Genomic DNA, 20,140 nt, shown 5'->3' with positions numbered 1-20,140 from the left:
TAACGAACAGTGATCAATCTCATAACTCCTATAAACAATACAAAATAGATAGTTGGGCAAACACGGACTCCTGGACACACCAGAGGTGGGATCAGGTGCCTAAGAGGAGTAAGCATCCCCTGTTGACCGGTCACACCCGCCGTGAGCCCTATATCCTGATCAGGTAAACGGAGTTATCCGCAGTCAAAATCAGTGTGCCAAGAACGGCTTATCAATCGGTATGAAACACGTCAGACAGCATTTGACCCAATGATAGGTTGTATTGTCGAACTAGATCTAATCTATGATATTTGTATAGAAAATATGAACAGATCTATACAAACCTATATATGTGCCATCTATCCAAATATTCTATCAACGTTATTTCACTATGCTTTTCTTTTCTTTTTTTTTTATACTTGTGATCGATAGCAAATGATTGGTATTAATGGTATTAATCTAGGTTGTCAAAATTTTCAAAACAAATGCTAAATATAACCCGAATTTCTTCTTAAGATATTACCTCCAATGTAGATTGTGTTCCATTAAATATCATAAAATAAAATGAAGGTTTGGTATCAACGCATTTAGAAGACTTTAAACTATTGACAACCGCGCATAGTCAGCAAAAGAAAACAATTTATCTTATGCAAACGAGTACAAATGAAAATTGAAGCGCAAGTTGTTTAAAAGTCGAAAAATCTCTACAACATCATAAAGTGCTGGTAAATATCAACTATCAAAAGGTATTCATCATTATCTAACTACGATAATCAGACAATGTTTGATAAAAGGATCTAAATGTACATCATAATTCTTACATTGCCGCCTGCAGGGGATTCGCAAAGTATCTGATACTAACACACAGCCACACTATAAAGACTATAGCGCAATCTCCTCCAAATTAAAACAAATACTACATGTACTTGTTTATCTATTTCATAATTGTGATACAATAAAGAAGTTCAATCAACAGTTACTTGATAATAGGTATGTTGGCAGTCACATCAAACAAGGCACCGGGATCAAAATCTTCGTCTGTTCGTTTATCTGGTGGTGAAACTCCTTGATAACGACATCTGTATATCGAAATAGAAATATAAAACGACCTTAAATTATCACTGATCCTTGACCTATAAAGCGTACGGAATAAAACTGATACTAGAAATGAATTATCTGGGCATTAGTACAAACCTGATATCCCACCATTTCTTGTTGTATTCCGAAGGAGATATTTGACCTCTGAAAACACCCCATCGCCAACGGTCGATAGCATAAGCATAGGGTAAAAACGCCACCTTTTCTAACGCCAGTTTCAAAAGGTAGTTAATCTCGTTTTCTACAAAATAATTAGTATCCATTATGTAGGTTTAAAGAAGAGATCGTTACATTTTATGAATAACCAACTTTAAGGCATTTGTTGAAGAAATCTATTTGAAATATACAGTGCCATGAATAAATGTACAAGTGAAATTAATGCCAGTGAATTGCAGTTTCATTATTTTTCATGATGTGTGTGTTTTCTTCATATTATAGCTCCTAACATCAACATTCGTTTATGAATATAAGAAATGCTTTGTCTTTAGATTTTGAAAACATACATGTATGTGCATTTATAATTATATTTCAATCAATCATTTGCGCTAACCTGATTCATCAGAAACTGAATCAGTGAGAGCTATCTTATGGAGATATTCCGGGGTCATCAAGGACAATGCTGCCAGGTTTGCAACTCCGTCATGGAAGCCTGAAATCATTAGTATTCACAAGTAGCGATTGAAAGGATAGGGTAAGAGAACATGAAGTACGTAGATTAAAATGTACCAATGTTTTGTCAATAAAAATGTATTCTTAAAGGAACTCATGCTTCTTACGTCACAAGACGCTTACTTTGTGCGGAAATTAAAGTTAGAAGTATTTGGATCTGGACCAGGATGTAGGGCTCACGGCGGGTGTGACCGGTCGACATGGGATGCTTACTCCTCTTAGGCACCTGATCCCACCTCTGGTGTGTCCAGGGGTCTGTGTTTGCCCAACTATCTATTTTGTATTGCTTGTAGGAGTTATGAGATTGATCACTGTTCGTTATCTTCACCTTTCATCTGCTTTATTTTACAAAATAAAACTATATGGAATTCTCCAATCACATAAATTATCCTTACAATTCATAAATCCCCGAACAACTGAGATGATTATTCTTCAGATAAAGTCTAATTCCATGTTTATTTAATCCTTTCAGGTTCGAAATGTATACCTGGATTAGCGCCATTCCGGAACATGGTGTTCTGCTTTTTGTAACTTTGATAATAAATGATATGTCCAACTTCACGATAAACCATGATTAAATTTTCCTCATCTACACGTGTACAAGCTTTAATTCTGAAATGTGAAATATTTCCTTTGAAGAAAGTGTTTCATATGTTAACATTATGGTTCATAATTACCTTCTTTTCGCATTTCATCTGAAATTTGCTCATTTGAGGAACATATGACCGAGCCATCTGTTGTCCCATTTGTTTATAAATCACTTTACCTAAAGTTAGTTTCCTCTGTTTGAGGAAAAATTCTGGAATGGGATGTAAAGCAGCATACAAACAATACAAATCACATTACTTTAGATAACTATGATTGACCTATAATCCTTTCCATCACCGAAATCCCAAGACGATGGTTGACAGAAGACATTTCTATCACTAGGTTTGATGAACATGGAGTTCTCCCAGAATTCCCTAGTCAATGGTTCCATTCCTAGTGATCTGTAAAAATCCTCCGCGAGTCGATACATCAGGCTTATGTTATATCCCTGTCAATTTATATCAAACAAGAAAGTCAGTTCAAGATAATACATGCATGTGAGAGAAACAAATAAAAGGAGAGAGAATATTTATTATAAAAAAAACATTCAACATTCACTTGATACATAATTCCTGCTATAGCTGTATTTAGAATCTATTCGAACACTAATCGCGGCTGAAATTTGACTCGGCTGAATACTTGGACTGACACATTCACTGAATAAGTGATTTAACTATTAAACCAATTCTGTATCACTCTTAATGCTGTATTGCTTACCGTCTAACTATGTAAATTCCATAAAATAAAATATCACTAAATTTTCCATTCAAATGAAGAGTTCCATGGCGCAATATTTCATCTCCCGAATATGAAGAGTTCCTATAATTGTGTTTTAATTAGCGATGTACAAGTAGGTATGTCATATTGTGGAGATACTATGTATCAGTAATTTGATAAAACAGATTATAGGAGCTCTTCAATTTCAGGAGATAAAATATTGTGTCAGGGAAGTCTTTATTTGAACGGTTAATTTAGTGACTGTTTTCATTTTGGGACCTACAAGGTAAGCAATGCAAAATTAATAGAGATAGAGAGTTAAATAGTCAAATCAGTTATTTGAAGCGAACAGCAGTGTCACCTAAGTTCACATTAATTGCTAGAACTGGCCAAAACTGAAAGTAAATTTCAAGACATGAACTATGAAGGACTGCTCCGAGATTCGGTGAAGGCGTCAGTCCAAATATTCAGCCGAGTCGAATCTCAACAGAGATTATTGGAACACCAGACTGAGTAAAATTAATCTGAATTGTTCCGAACAGAAATACGCTAACCTTTTCAATCATCTCCTTTGTTATATCCACTCTACTCGCATTTGGAAATGGTTCTAGCAGTTCGTAGATGTTTTCGATATTACCACCTCCCAGAGAACCTTTGATTAATAAGACGACACGTTACGTTATTTCTCTCTAAAAGGCTGGGCTGATGACTTCTTTGTGGATTGGTTTGTTGTCGTTTTTTCTCTTGCTTTTTTATGGCAGGGAATGTGAATATGTAGAAAAAGAGCAATCGTTCATCTTACAGGTGCAAGACTAACAATTGCATCTCATTGAGAAATAAATTTCATTTCTGAAATGCATGAGGGTGTGAACTGCAACGCTTCACGCCGGCATACTTCATGAAGTTCTTACGCGCTTCATGAAGTTCTTACGCGCTTCATGAAGTATGCCTGCGTGAATCGTCGCAGATCCCATCCTCGTGTATTTCCAAAATAGAAATATATCTTTACATTTACATTCTACTTTTCTTTCTGTTGAAATTCCCAGCCGTTAAAACAGACGTACTATATTTATCAAGATTCATGCGCACATTCTTTACAACTGTAGCACATCCATGATGGAATGGCTATGGTCGTTAGACTTTGCAAATATATCAAAAGCAAAATATCAGAAATGTTAACATATGAAATTAAGATATGTAAATGTTGTACACACCAAGCAAGTGAACTGGAATATGTCCTGACAAAGGAAACATGTCTCTGCCGTATTTCCATAGTAACCGTTTACGTATGTAGGCATGGAGTTCTCTATACAGAGGCTCCAGGTCTTGAAATAAATGGGTTATGTCGTTTTCAAAGTACGGCATTTCATACAGCGATCCCCACCAGCTCCCAATGTCTGAGTGACCTTCGAAAAGATTTCGTTCAGTTTACACGCATTTGTTTTTATGTACGAAGTTATTTGTTTTGAATCACTGATGAGTGTCTTAATTAGAGCTGATTTATTGTCATTAAACACAGCAATAAGGATAAATAATAAATACAACTTTTAACAATGCACATGTGATAGAAAATTTAGGGCAATATCTCACAAACATTTCCACGTGTTTTACAGTGAAATTAACATTATTTGTGTGGCTAATTGTTCGTGCATTTCGTGGTCATTTTATGTACACGAATTCATATCATGCGAGTTAGACTAAGTTACGCGTAAGCTTTAAACAATTGTATAATGTGAACATGTAAATTGCTCTACGTCCCATTCGAGAAATCTTTCATTCATGTAGTGGCGTCACCAGCTTTGGGTGAAGGTACCACACATTTTGACCTATGAATGACACTTTCGATCGTAGCAGTGAGGGTTCTGTATAATGCCAACGCCTTCCATGACACGGGACCTCCATTATTAGTGTCATATCCGAAAATTCCGCGACTTTCACACCTAATGTCGGGTGCATGGCGAAGGAATAATTACTACTCAGCTATTACAGTCGTTAGCGCATTTATATAATCATTTAGCGGAACTTAATCATTGGCGTTCCTCAAGTGTACAGAGCTCTTGGACCATCAACGCAACAGTATTCTAGCATTCTGTCTGCAAGTGACCTTGACAGCTGAGAATAGACATAATTATCTTCCGATTAGACAACTAATGGATTGGGTTCCAGTCGTATGTTGCTATATATCTACCCCAAATAACTGATATATCTGGTGGACTTCTCCGATGTGTGTTGTTTGTTTGAATATCTCACTGATGATATGGTGATACCCGCTATTAACCAAAGCACTGGCCGAGTTCAAGTTCACTGCAAGTCTGCATAAAATCACGGACCACATTGCATTTGCAACAGTGAACTATTGAAATTAAATTGATAATTTCACTGCTGTTATTTTCACACTGTGAAAATTACAAAAGTACTGTGCCATCATATTCATCCGCGATATATAAGATCTCCTTCATTTTACGTTATATATATATATAATCTTTTTTAAATCTTTTTTATTTGAATACCCAAAATATAAATGAATTAAAGTTGTCTTATTGTTCAAATGTATTGACTTTTATATATTTTGCATATTACTGAATGTACTATATTTTCTGCGCGATATTATTTTGAACGGCATTATAGGAGTCGCGGTAGCTCAGTGGTAGAGCGTTCGCATTGTAACCGGGAGGTCGTGAGTTGGAGCCCCGCTCGTGCAATGATCGCGTCAAACCTAAGACGTTAAATTATGTAGTGATTGTTCCTTCGCCAAATACTCGGAATTTAGAAGTGAGAATTCTAGGTCTTTTGAATATTACCTTAGAAACGGAGGTCCCATGTCGCGACAGGCGTTGACACGATAAAGACCTCTCATTGTTACGGCCCTGAGCGCTAAGCATAAGTCTACACTTGTGGTACCTGACTTTACATTGGTGACGTCTTAATATGAATGAAAAAATTCTCGACAGGACATAAAACAACTAATCAATTAACCAAAGAAAATGTGATAAACAGAAAATTCAATGTTTTTGTTGAATATAGAATTTATTTCACTTGTGAGAGAAGATTTTTTTTTTTTTTTTTTGATTTTGACTCGTGCTTCGCACTTGTCAATTTATTTTCAGGCGCGTAGCTGCCTATACGCAATTGCGTACACATCATTTTAGAGAGAGAGAGAGAGCTCTGTCGTTAAAACATTTGTGCCTCACAAATAGCTTTGCGTTATATAGTTCCGATTTATGATTTAATTAACACTATAATGCCCATGCAATCAAATTCAGTCCTTTTTAATTTCAAATTATCAACTATGCACTCAAAAAAAGAAGCCAAAAAAGTGATTTCATTCATAAATCCCAGGAGCTTCCAAGACCCCGTGACTGCCACCAGACCCTTCCGTATTTTGCGTACACTTAATTTTCTTTCTAGTTACGCGCCTGATTTGGTAAAAACAAATCCTGTCTCGCTCAACAAAACGTTGAATGTCCTTAATAATTTATCTTACCGATATATTGAACAGCCTTATTCATGGCTTTAGTAAGTTGTGTGAACTGCTCTTTAACAGCCCGTCCTGTCACGCTATGCCAGCCTTGCCAAACTGTCAGTAGTTCATCATAGAATTGACTGTTCGTCATGATCTGCTGTAGCCCTGTTAATTGTTAAAACCCGAAATAACTACGAAAAACCTGTACAAAAACATATAACGCAATAAATGGTGATAAATGTTCAATGCCTGCATATGTATCCCTAACCATTGCGAACTTGGTATTAGTCTTGAGTAAAATTTACTAGAGTATAATTTAATTTGATTGACAGAGAGGCTTTGATATCAGTTCTTTGTATGGTATAAACTTTGTTATTATACTCTCATGTAAAATACTCGAATCTGATTGGTCGAGAAGCATTTGAAAAACATATTGTTACCCTCTGAGAACAGAAAACACGCGCTCCAGGATGATAGTATCTAGCAACGGGTAACATTACTTGACAACGTGTGATATTATAAAAAAAAATATTCCATGGGCGTACGGTTCGCCGTAGATTGTTAAACGACGTCATTTGAACGTTTGTAATAAACACGAAAACCCGCATCCATATACGAAATATCGCACGACAGTGATTGATAAACTGTAAACAGACGTAAGTTTTCTGCTTTGTTGTTTATATAACATTCAGTATAATAAAACAAATATTGCATGTAGTTGAGGGTAACATTGAAAATTTCAACCTCTCGAGAAGCCATTGTCAACCTCGGCTACGCCTCGGTTGACAATGGTTTTCTCAGGGTGAAAATTTTCAATGTTACCCTCAACTACATGCACTATTTATATAATATCACCTTTTTGTATGATACAAACTTTGATATCACCTTTTTGTATGATACAAACTTTGATATCAACTTTTTATATGATACAAACTTTGATATCACCTTTTTGTATGGTACAAACTTTGATATCACCTTTTTGTAAGATACAAACTTTGATATCACCTTTTTGTAAGATACAAACTTTGATATCACCTTTTTGTATGATACAAACTTTGATATCACCTTTTTGTATGATACAAACTTTGATATCAACTTTTTATATGATACAAACTTTGATATCACCTTTCTGTATGGTACAAACTTTGATATCACCTTTTTGTAAGATACAAACTTTGATATCAACTTTTTGTAAGATACAAACTTTGATATCACCTTTTTGTATGATACAAACTTTGATATCACCTTTTTGTATGATACAAACTTTGATATCACCTTTTTGTATGATACAAACTTTGACATCACCTCTTTGTAAAATAGATACATTGATATCAGTTCCTTGTATTATAGAGACTTCGATACCGCCTCTATGTACGACTTACCGTAGTTAACAGATTGTTAGAAACTTCGATACCGCCTCTATGTATGACTTACCAGCAGAATTCAAGTGACTTACCCGCATGATTGAGGCAGTTTTGACGAGGTAGGCAATACATGGCGTGTTCGTGTAAGTTTCTGATTCCAAGTTGTGTACCCGTTACCTTCAATATGAAGTATGATCAGTTAAAACGGTGAAGATAAACAGTGGTCCGTTAATTTAATTCACTGTGCTTTATATTTCTCTAAAATATTTTTAGTATGATTGTCCAAAATGTCCACTAGAAATTAGTACTAGTAATTATCAACAGTTTCTTAAAGAATGTGTCTTCTGTGTTCAAATTACTGCGTTTGCGCATTTTGATAAGGTAAACGGAAAGTAAAATTTATTTCAATGTAACCTTTCAATATTTTAACTGAAAAACATATGTTTGTTAAAACTCAGAATGCATGACAATTTTATTAAACATATTTTTTTTTTCCTTTCCCGAAAATTGAAATTCATGTTTAGAAATTATGGTGACCTACCGACCTAAAAGCTAAGGTACAATTAATGACTTGATTCGGTCTAAACGTGACTATACGGGCCTGGACAGGTATTAGTTGACCGAGGTCGTAAGTCAAGGTCAACTGATATCTAACCAGGTCCATATAGACACAAGTAGACCACATCAGAAGTCAGTACCTGCTTTATCAAATGATCAGGAATTTCACAAGTTTTTAATATTTTTAGTTTTTATTCCTTCAACAAATAACAGTTATAAATGTATTCTCAATTTTTTACATTATAATCCCGTGGGGGTCCGTTTTAGAATTAGGTCCTCAGTGCACTTGCTTGTCGTGAGAGGCGACTAAATGGGGCGGTCCTTCGGATGAGACCGCAAAACCCGAGGCCGCGCGTCACAGCAGGTGTAGTACGATAAAGATCCCCCCTGCTCAAAGGTCGTAATCGCCGAACATACGCCTAAATTTTGCAGCCCTTCACCGGCAATGGTGACGTTTCCATTTGAGTGAAATATTCTCGTGAGAGACGTTATACAATATACAATCAATCAATTTTACATTATATAGTTTATAATGATTTGACAAAAATTGATAAAAGTTGTAAAGGGAATTGAATTTGTCTCACCGATGCATGCATGCAAACACGCAATTTGATTGGTCGATAGAAAATACCATCATATATATAGTGAAACCCAGAATAAACCTGCCATTTGAGTTGATATTGATGCGCAGTCACAATGAGGTGCACAGCAGAAAAGATCGTCTAGACCAATTGGAGAGCATCAAAATCCCTGATCATTTAATAATAGGAGTTATCAACTTGCGATAATCCTTTTCCCTATTTAGCTTTTTGTTGCTTCCATTTCAGAGGTACATTTAGTAATTTTTCATTAATTTTGTAAATTCGTTCACGGAATTTATTAGATTTGTATTGTAAAATTTTTATGCATGTATTTTGTCAATTTGCGAAGTAGAAGGAACTTAAGGCTTTTGCAGGAAACGATTTATCAATGACGATGTTTTATACTTACTACAAAAATTTATCAGTTTTTAAACTTGACCTTTTCACTTACGAGATAATATATATAACGGTGTGACCGTTGGACTGAGCAAAGCATGAAATGGTCATTAGCGTGTCCCAAGTGATAGTATTCAGTATGGTAAATTACAAATAGAAACATTCTCTCACTTGTACGTGAAATATTAACAGCTGTGAAGGAGAAACTTCAAACTTATTGTGCTACTACATATGCCAGAAGTGATGTAAATCAAATGTGGATTCTAAAAAATTCTAAAGAACTTTTAGTAAACTTGAAATCGCAAAACTTTTCTCAAATCAACAACATTAAAACGTATTACTTTTCAACACTGTACACGACCATTCCTCACGCTAAATTCAAGACTAGACTTTTTGACATCACAGACAGCTGCTTCTTCAACAAAAATGGAAAACGCAAATATTCCTATCTAGTGATCAGTCATCAAAAAAATTACTTCGTTAAACGCCATTCAGATTCCGCGCACAAGTACTCTGAAGTTGAAATAAAAAATATGCTGGAGTTTCTCATTGGCAATATCTTCGTGGTCTTTGGTGATCAGGTCTTCCAACAGTCTGTTGGAATCCCCATGCGCAAGAATTCTGCTCCTTTGTTAGCTGACTTGTTTTATATTCCTATGAAGCAGAATTTATTCCAAACCTTCTACGTGAGAAGAAAAAATCTCTTGCTATGGCTTTCATTTCGACATTTAGATATATCGACGATGTATTATCTATTAGCAATAATGATTTTCATTCATGTGTCGATTTGATATATCCCAGTAAACTCGAAATAAAGGACACCACAGAGTCGTCTACTTCTGCTTCATACTTAGATATTTTATTGAAAGTAGATATTAACGGCAAACTAACAACTCAACTTTATGGCAAACGGGATGATTTCAGCTTCTTCATCGTCAACTTCCAATATTTATGTCAACAATATTCCATTATCACCTGCACATGGTGTTTATATCTCTCAACTGATTCGATACACAGGAGCTTGTTCTGCGTATGGTCAGTTTTTAAATCGAAACAGGCTACTGACAAACAAGTTGATGGTGCAGAGGTTCCAAAAGTCTCGTTTAAAGTCAGCATTTCGCAAATTATATGGTCGTTATAACGATCTAGTTTGCCAATACAACCTATCATTGGGTCAAATGCTGTCTGGCGTGTTTCATACCGATTTTTAGGCCGTTCTTGGCACACTGATTTTGACTACGGATAGCTCCGTTTACCTGATCAGGATATAGGGCTCAAGGCGGGTGTGACCGGTCGACAGGGGATGCTATTTTGTATTCCTTTCCACTCAACTGATGTAAAGACGTGCATTGTGACGTCATATTTAGTATCTTTGTTTAGGTAATTTGCAAACATAGGAGACAGGTGCTTCTAATCGAGGAGTGATTAGGGCCTATATGATTCAGAAGACATGGTTTACATGCTTTACGAATTTTATGTAACATCTTAGAACGATGTGAACTTGGGTAGACGAGACTCAAAATGGCAACATAGATGTTCTCGCGCTGGCATTCGAATCTACGCTATTTTGACCAAAAGTCCCATATGTATTGTTCAATATTTCATTAGTTTTCTAAATTTTCCCTTTTCACGTGCATACGTGTTACCCGTAGGGAGAGTTCCGTTCTCAAAGCCCTCTATAAAGGTTAAATAACTCTGTATTTTACATTAATTATTCTTTAGAAAACAATACGTGACGAGATCTTTCTGACATTGTGAGTCACGTGATATGCTCTTCGTCAGCTGAAAAGTTATCAGGATTGCCCATAGTGTTTTGGAAAAATGTTACCGTCACTGCGGAGCCATCGCGCTTTCCTCACCTAAATTAAATTTTAATGACACCCCGATAGTTATGTAAATTTCTCCTGCTTTGAAAAAAATATTAAATCAAGAATGGCGTATTGCAAGTATCAGTAATCTTTGCTATCGATCATATAGCGCTTTGAAATGTAATGGCATTTTCCAGTCACCCCCAAATACACAAGAACTTACCAGAAACATCATAAAATGAATTACATTCACAAATAAGTTTTTATGCTGTGTTAATTTGTTGTATGTATTCCAAAAAAAAAACTATTATTCGTCTATTTTCATCCAAATATAATCATTTACTCTCTTTTCGTGACTGATGGAAACATGACATCGTTTGTTGTCAACAACTTGAGCGTGCAAACTGTCATTATGTGTGTGTGTAGGTGCAGTTATAAAAAGCTTAAGTTAACTAGTACAGAGTAACATATCTATCTACAGACGAGTCCTCTCATTCCTTCCTAAGTTAACTAGTACAGATTAACATATCTATCTACAACCAGACGAGTCCTCTCATTCCTTCCTAAGTTAACTAGTACAGAGAAACATATCTATCTACAACCAGACGAGTCCTCTCATTCCTTCCTAAGTTAACTAGTACAGAGTAACATATCTATCTACAACCAGACGAGTCCTCTCAGTCCTTCCTATGTTTTGTTGTTGTTGATGATTACTTGGTTCATAGACATATAACAGATGTTCAAAGAAAAAACAGCGAAGCTAAATATGACGTCACAATGCACTGTCTACACCCACTGCGCTATACCTCTCGTGATTTATAAAGCAATACAATTGTCATTTTATGTTGGAAAATTTTGTTGTGAGATTGTGATGAACTATAATTTAAATGACAGAAAAAAATAAGGTATATAGAATTTGTCATTGATATTTGTGTTAGAAAATGTCATCAGGGGTTCTGAATGAAGCAGAATTATATTATTGTCTTCTAGTACAAAAATTGATCTCTTTATACATGTACAAATAGATAACTGTATTTCTGAAATTACCAGCAAATAAAATCGGTAAACTAGTACTACAATGTTTCTAGAAAACAGTTTAATCCAGAATCGTTATGATAATGCACTTTATGATGCACACAAAATATCATGCAAACAAGAAATTTTGAAAGTCATATCACATAAATGTAAATTTTATGGTGTTTTTTTTTTTCTAACTTGGATTAGAGAAATAAATCTGATTTGCGGAAACTTTTTCTAGTATGCATAGTCTTTTCTTTTGATAATTCGATCTCCATTGCTAACTATACCTCAAACTAGAGTTACTTGTATAATCAGACTCTACAAAGTGGCCAGAGAACTTTGAACAGTAACTCTTTGTTGAATAATTAAACAATCTATACTTATTGATTAAACATATGAAATTTATACATTAATATTTACATTTAATGAATCTTTTCTCTTATATTTATATTGAAATTGACATTGCTTTCAATTGCGACAATGAATGCATGTTTGTTGCAAACTAGTTAGATCCGGGTTTTTAGTACCACCTGTCTGTAATCATTTAGCAAATATGAAGTGTTATCAAGGTCAAAGGGTGCGTTGGCTGTTCCGTTTAACGTAACGAATGAGTCAACCATATTATATTTTAGTACTTAAATCTAGTTTATATTTTAAAACAATGCATAGAAATATAAACAATGAAATGTCTTCTTTTTTTGTGGGTTCATCGGGTGATGAAGGTAGCAATCATTGCAGAAAAAGTTTACATGACCCGCGTAATTTTTTTCTGCAATGCTTGCTACCTTCATCACCCGATGAAACAACAAAGAAAGCATTTTATTGTTTAAATATCAGTATCGAAACAATGATATTTCATCCACGGTCATATATTGCAGTTGGAGAAAACGAGAGTTCACCCGGAAGTGACGTAACTAATAGAAGAAATGGGAGAAAGTGAAGAATACGTTTAAAAAGAAATCTCTACAATCCTTACAGTATACATTAATGTTAACCCCTGAATAAATCGCTAAAAGTTTTTTTTTAATCTATCTATTTTTTCAAACCTTTTTAAAGTAGTTATTTTCTGTACAACTTTTTGAGGTGAATTTCAGTCAAAGTCAGAAACTGAAAGTCTTAGGAATTCGAGCATTTTTTGATAAGTTATTTACTAATTAACAGACGTTATTCATACCAACAGTGACTTGAGGTTCTCGTCGTATTGAAAAAAAAAGTTTGGTTGGTCCGTCTCTTTTCACGTAATTGTTAAAACGTTGACATATCATTGTCAACGACTTGAATGCATAATTATGAACTATCATGTATTTTCTTTGATGTTTTATCTAATTTAAAGCAACAAAAATTCTTTTTAAAATAACCAGGATTATTTCATAGTGAATAATCATGGTATATTACAATATCAATAGTTTTCATTTAGTGACGAGCCGTTCGTTACATGAACATGTGTTTTAGTGTTAGTCAAGTGATTTACAGATTACATTCAATAGGCAATTACTATAATGGATAAAGATGTCTTATAACTAGTTTTTTTTAATTACATATACACACCCTTACCTTTTCTAACAGTTCAGAGTCGTTCGTTGCATACAATCCTGGCCTTTCTATGATTTTGATAAGTTGTCGTTTTACTGTGGAATTGGTGAAAGTTTCATAATCAAACATTTTGGCAAATCCCGCCGCTTCCTTGTCAAAGTTCGATAACCGAACAGATTTATCATTCTGCAATGTTATAATGTGATCAAGACAAAAATGCCAGAGAAGTATTCAATATTGCACAATAAGTCGCATAAGCCTAGGATTTGGAAAGACGTTAACAAACGTAAAGAAAGAAACGAAATATCTCTGATTAAAAGGCTGGAAAATAATTTTCCAAACAATATTTTTACATTTTCTACATATTAACTGAAGTTTCAGGACAGTCTACACAAGCAGATGATCAAGTGATTAATAGCTATCAATCAATGGTTATCGTGTACAACCGTAATTCTGAATCAAAAATTTCAAAAAAGTTTTTTTTTTTAAATACTCACCATATCTTTTTGATTTTCCTCGGTAACGTTTGTAAAGTAAGCCCAGGCAGATTTATAAAATATATTCCACAATATTCCAAACGTTTCGTCATGATCAATTATAAATTGTAAAGCGGCCGATTCGTTATTGATTTTAGCTAAATGCATTGGTGCAGATTGCACTGCCAAGAGTAACAAAAGACTGCTTCCTAAAATCATGGTTTCAGTAAACCAGTGCAACGAGTAATTAATGTGAGGAATGCTTTTTGAGATAATCTCACCTTGAATCTTCCGTTAAACTGTCAGTTAACAGCACACAACATGGATGATAATTGTCAAATGCTATTATTACCTTCTCTTTTCACATTTTTCATTCAGGAGGTAAATTAATGACACGGATTTAACTTGAGATAAAGTGATGGGAGGCCCCAGGAACATTCTTCAGAGAAATGAAACATTGTAGGATTTTATATAATATTATATTTTCACGTTGATGCTTAGAAAATGTGCAAGGAGCCGGATACATTTCTAAAATCTCAAAAATAAGGCATGTTTGATATTTTACCAATTTATTGAATATTATTCATTTGTTGTGCTGTGTATAGATTTTTGTATTTTTAACATAAAGGTGAAGATAACGAATTGTGATAAATCTCACGACTCCTATAAGGAATACAGAATTAAGAGTTGTGCAAACACGGACCCCTGGACATACCAGAGGTGGGATCAGGTGCCTAGGAGGAGTAAACATCCCCTGTCTTGATCAGGTACGTGTAAATGGAGTAATCCGTAGTCATAATCAGTGTGTAAAAACGGCCTAACAATAGATATGAAACATGTCAAACAGCATTCTAGGTTGTATAGGCAAACTAGAACGTTATAACGACCACAGAATTTGCGAAATGCTGATTTAAACGAGACTGTTGAAACAAACAGTATGCAGCTTTTAAAGTAAAGATTTTTCAAATTAACCAAATTATTGGTAAACTACAAATAAATACGGTAATCGAGAAAATTTCTTTATTCATTTGATATACGTAGTACGTACTAATTTCGTCAGAAAATTACAGTTTGTTGGTGTATTCTATATAACCTAACAAGTCCATGTGCAAAGAAGTATGGTCAACGAGATTGCAATTTTGCCCCATATATTCCCAGTACGTCTAACCTAATCAGCTCTTTGAAAATACTAACAGTATTATAAGAATGACCAATAGTCACTCCATTTCTTAAAGATTTTTACATAAGCAAATCTAATTAACAAAACCAAAATTTAACAGTAGATACAGTAAGTCCACCTGCAAAAATGATATTATTTTGTAAGTTTTATCAAGTTGTCTGAATGTGATTACATTTTATAATGGAAATGCTGTTACACAATGACAATTCTTTTTATTTTGTATTGAATTTTCAGATATATCACGCGTAACGTAAACAGCAAACGCGAGATATAATGACATATGTAGTATGTAAAACTTATACGGTACCAATTTTGATGCACCAGATGCGCATTTCGACAAATAATGTCTCTTCAGTGATGCTCAACCGAAATGTTTGAAATCCGAAATAACTATGAAGTTTTAGATCTAAATATAGCCAAAAAACAGCGTGCCAAACAAGTGGAGCCAAATTCGTCCAAGGATAAGAGCTATGCATGAGGGAGATAATCCTTAATTTTGAAATGAATTTCTAAATTTTATAACAGCAATTAAATATACATCCGTATTTTCAAGCTAGTAACGAAGTACTTAGCTACTGGGCTGTAGAGACCCTCGGGGATATATAATTAGTATAAATGTCTTAATGAGTAATCATCATTTTGTTATACGTGTATAACTTTTATACCAAAATTTGGTTTTTATTGTTGTTTTTATGCTCCCCAAAAACATTCGCCGTCATGTCTGTCCGTCCATCCGACCATATCTCTTAAACATTTCATCAGAAATTGATATAATTGATCACAAATGTTCCCCGAGACAAGTACTTATAAACCAAGGTGGGTTTTTTTCAAGGTCATTTTTAAAAGGTCAAGGTCACTCAGAACATATAAAAGTTCCTTATTTCAACATTTTTAATTTAAAAGTTCCAGTGTTCTAAACCTTTCATCTAAAATTGATCACAAATATTACTTGAGACAGAGAATTTGGATCAAGGTAATTTCGCAAAGGTCAAAGTCACTCAGAACATATACCTTATATGCGCAAAAAATTCTTTATTTTAACAGTTTTTGAACAGGTATTGATCACAATATGTAATACGCAAATGGCTTTCAGACAACGGCCAATCAAGGTCATTTTGAGAAGGTCACTCAAAAAATATACCTTATATATGAAAAAATACTTCATTTCAACAGTTTTTGACCGTTGTGCGAGTCATTCGTCGTATGATATATCCCAGTGAACTCGTAATATAAGACAGCACAGAGTTGTCCACTTCTGCTTCATACTTAGATATTTTATTGAAAGTAGATATTAACGGCAAACTAACAACTCAACTTTATGGCAAACGGGATGATTTCAGCTTCTTCATCGTCAACTTCCAATATTTATGTAGCAATATTCCATTATCACCTGCACATGGTGTTTATATCTCTCAACTGATTCGATACGCAAGAACTTATTCTGCGTATGGTCAGTTTTTAAATCGAGGCAGGCTACTGAAAAACAACTTGATGAAGCAGGAGTTTACACAGTCTCGTTTAAAGTCAGCATTTCGCAAATTGTATGGTCGTTATAACGATCTAGTTTGCCAATACAACCTATCATTGAGTCAAATACTGTCTGATGCGTTTCATACCGATTGTTAGACCGTTCCTGGCAAACTGATTTTGACTACGAATAACTCCGTTTACCTAATCAAGATACAGGGCTCACGGCGGGTGCGACCGGTCGACAGGGAATGCTTACTCCTCCTAGGTACCTGATCCCACCTCTGGTGTGTCCAGGGATCCGTGTTTGCCCAATGTTCTGTATGTTTTGTATTGCTTATAGGAGTTATGAGATTGATCACTGTTCGTTATCTTCACCCTTTATAGGAGTTATGAGATTGATCACTGTTCGTTATCTTTACCTTTCATGAAGTAGTCCATTCGTTAGATGAAGTTTGGGGAGCATCCATCAGTTTTACTGATATTCTTGTTTAATACTAGAATTTGGTTTTATTTTTGTATATTTGATTTGTTATCAGAATATCCACTTTGCATAGCTAAATCAGAAAAGAACATAAGACATGTACATTGTCATTGCCAGTTATATATCCTTCTAAACTGACTTAATCTACGAATGATTGATAAATATCTTCTTTAACATAAAGTTTCCGCCTATTTGCAAGTCTAACAAACCTATCTAAGACTCTCGTCTCCCGTTGTGACACAAATTTAAGCTACATGTAACACTGCGGCTATTTTTAATGGATGCATCAAAGAAACAATGACCAGAAATGTGGGAATTTCTCTATCGGATCCCCATATAACGGTATTTCATGAGTTATTTATGCTTGCTTGTCAAAATCTTCTAGTAGATATGTCTTCATATGTACTTATATTCGTTCAGCGCCATGTTTACTAATAAATGCCTTTTTAATATACATTTAATTACTCATGTACTTTAATTAATTAGTTCGGGTCATTTACCTTCATATCGAAATGTGCCATTGAATTTTTTTGAGTAACCAGGTCAACAGATAGAGCTGCAATACAGTTGATTACCATTTCAGCTATATTTCAACCTTATGACATAATGTTGCTAGATCTGATTTAGGTAAAACTGAAAAACGGCAAAACAAATTCATATTTTGGACAAATAGAAAGATAAAAAGGGTAAGATGTCGATTATCGATATAAAAACACAGCTTTAAAGTCATATTTTTCTTAGAATATTTTTTTTTGCATGGTGCTGAATTCATTTGAACACATTTAATATAAAATATGCACAGGATTTGTTACAATTTACAGCAAATTTCTCGACTTTCTTCTAACTAATGAATACTTTTCGGGGTGATCAAGTAACTAAAGCTAGGTGGTAATTCGCATGATCATGTAATTCTGATGTCGTTGACGTTTAGATGAAGAATCTGATGTTATAGATGAAGAACCTGATGTCATTGATGTTTTAGATGAAGAATCTGATGTTTTAGATGAAGAATCTGATGTCATTGATGTTTTAGATGAAGAATATTATGTCATTGATGTTTTAGATGATGAACCTGATGTCATTGATGTTTTAGATGATGATTCTGATGTTATTGATGTTTTAGATGATGATTCTGATGTTATTGATGTTTTAGATGATGATTCTTATGTTATTGATGTTTTAGATGAGGAATATGTTGTTATTGATGTTAAACATTCAGAGTATCGGAGCCCTCCACGCGCTCTATGTTGTAACTCACGCCGAATTGTCTTCACATTTGAAAAACACTACAATTTCTGTTGTAGACAAAGCACAGATAACTGTAAATATTCAATGACAAATGCAACACCCTAGTCATACATAAAAAAGATACATGTATATCACAGTCCAGCAGTAATGACCTAATTACTTCGTTCAAATCCAACACAACATTTACATATATCGACGTTTTATCTATTAACAATGTTCATTTTCATTCACTTGTTCATTCGATACATCCCAGTGAACGCGAAATATAAGACATCACAGAATCTTCCATATATGCTTCATACATTATATTTGTATATTCTATTGAATATGCTATGACAAATTGACAACTCTACTGTATGACAAACGGGATGACCAGCTTCTCCATTGACAGACTCACCATATTTATGTAGCAATATTCCATTATCTGCATATGGCGGTTATGTATTTCGACTGATTCGACACGCGAGAGCATGTTCTGTATAAGATCAATTTTTTATTCGAGGTGAGCTACTGACAAATAAGCTGATGTTGAAGGGACTTCAACAATCTCGATTGAAATCAGCATTTTGCAAATTTTATGGTCGTTGTAATAACCTTACTTGCAAGTACAACCTTCGTTAGGTCGAATGCTGTCTGATGTGTTTCATAACATTTTTCAATTTAGGACGTTTTTACATACTGATTTTGACTATGGATTACTGTTTTTCTGATCAATTAGGGTGTGACCTGTCAACAAGGGATACTTACTCCTCCTGATCCCACTTCTAGTGTGTCCAGGGGTCCGTATTTGCCCTATTTTTAATTTTGTATTCTTTATGGGATTTATGAGTCGTTATCTTCTCTTGTCATCTAACAATAGTGCTAAATCAGTTATCAACAACGAAAAGCTTCTGTTATGATCTTCTATCCACGTATCCAAAGACTTTTTGATTAAAAATTCAAAAACTAATCGCATGTGCATTTGGACTTTGTTATAGTATATCTGACATGTAAAAAAAATGAAATTGGGATCGGTTGCGGTAGCCTTGACAATAAATGTGACTGATCCAAAGTGTATGAAAATATAAGAGACTGTGAATTGTGACGCGTAACGCTAGCGTTTTACGATAAACATGGCTGCTAGAAGCGTCGCATTCCATATCCTCATGCATTTTCAAAAGTGAAATTTATTTTTAAAATATATTAATAATAGAAAAACAATTTAGAAAATCAATCAAACAAACAAAACCAGAAAACTTCTTCACATATGTTCAATGATGCATCCTTAACGTATAATTTTATAATAAGAAAATGTATTGCAAGTCATAATAACTGCCTCTTTAAGAAAAAAAATAATCTAAATCAATGACGTCCGGCAATTCCATATTCTTTGGGGCGTATCTGGTGACGTATTTGATTGACAATTTCATGTCCTTTGGGGCGTATCTGGTGACGTATTTGATTGACAATTTCATGTCCTTTGGGGCGTATCTGGTGACGTATTTGATTGACAATTTCATGTCCTTTGGGGC

General features: G+C 34.5%; 1 protein-coding gene across 1 annotated transcript in view; it reads right to left on the bottom strand.

Moving 5' to 3' along the window:
* The window catches only part of LOC125683659 (uncharacterized), a 43,708-nt gene extending 29,239 nt beyond the window's left edge, over positions 1-14,469 (bottom strand). The window contains exons 1-11 of the mRNA XM_056141147.1: positions 14,272-14,469; positions 13,796-13,960; positions 7,971-8,055; positions 6,536-6,679; positions 4,266-4,457; positions 3,606-3,703; positions 2,613-2,782; positions 2,234-2,358; positions 1,628-1,726; positions 1,174-1,318; positions 960-1,058 (exon numbers count right to left, since the gene is read on the bottom strand). Coding sequence (XP_055997122.1) covers positions 960-1,058; positions 1,174-1,318; positions 1,628-1,726; positions 2,234-2,358; positions 2,613-2,782; positions 3,606-3,703; positions 4,266-4,457; positions 6,536-6,679; positions 7,971-8,055; positions 13,796-13,960; positions 14,272-14,469 — 1,520 coding nt within the window. The remainder of the gene's footprint in view (positions 1-959; positions 1,059-1,173; positions 1,319-1,627; positions 1,727-2,233; positions 2,359-2,612; positions 2,783-3,605; positions 3,704-4,265; positions 4,458-6,535; positions 6,680-7,970; positions 8,056-13,795; positions 13,961-14,271) is intronic.
* Positions 14,470-20,140: the final 5,671 nt, after the last annotated feature.

This window comes from Ostrea edulis, chromosome 6 (assembly GCF_947568905.1).
Source record: "Ostrea edulis chromosome 6, xbOstEdul1.1, whole genome shotgun sequence".
Taxonomy (NCBI): Eukaryota; Metazoa; Mollusca; class Bivalvia; order Ostreida; family Ostreidae; genus Ostrea; species Ostrea edulis.
This window is presented reverse-complemented; position numbering and strand designations above follow the sequence as displayed.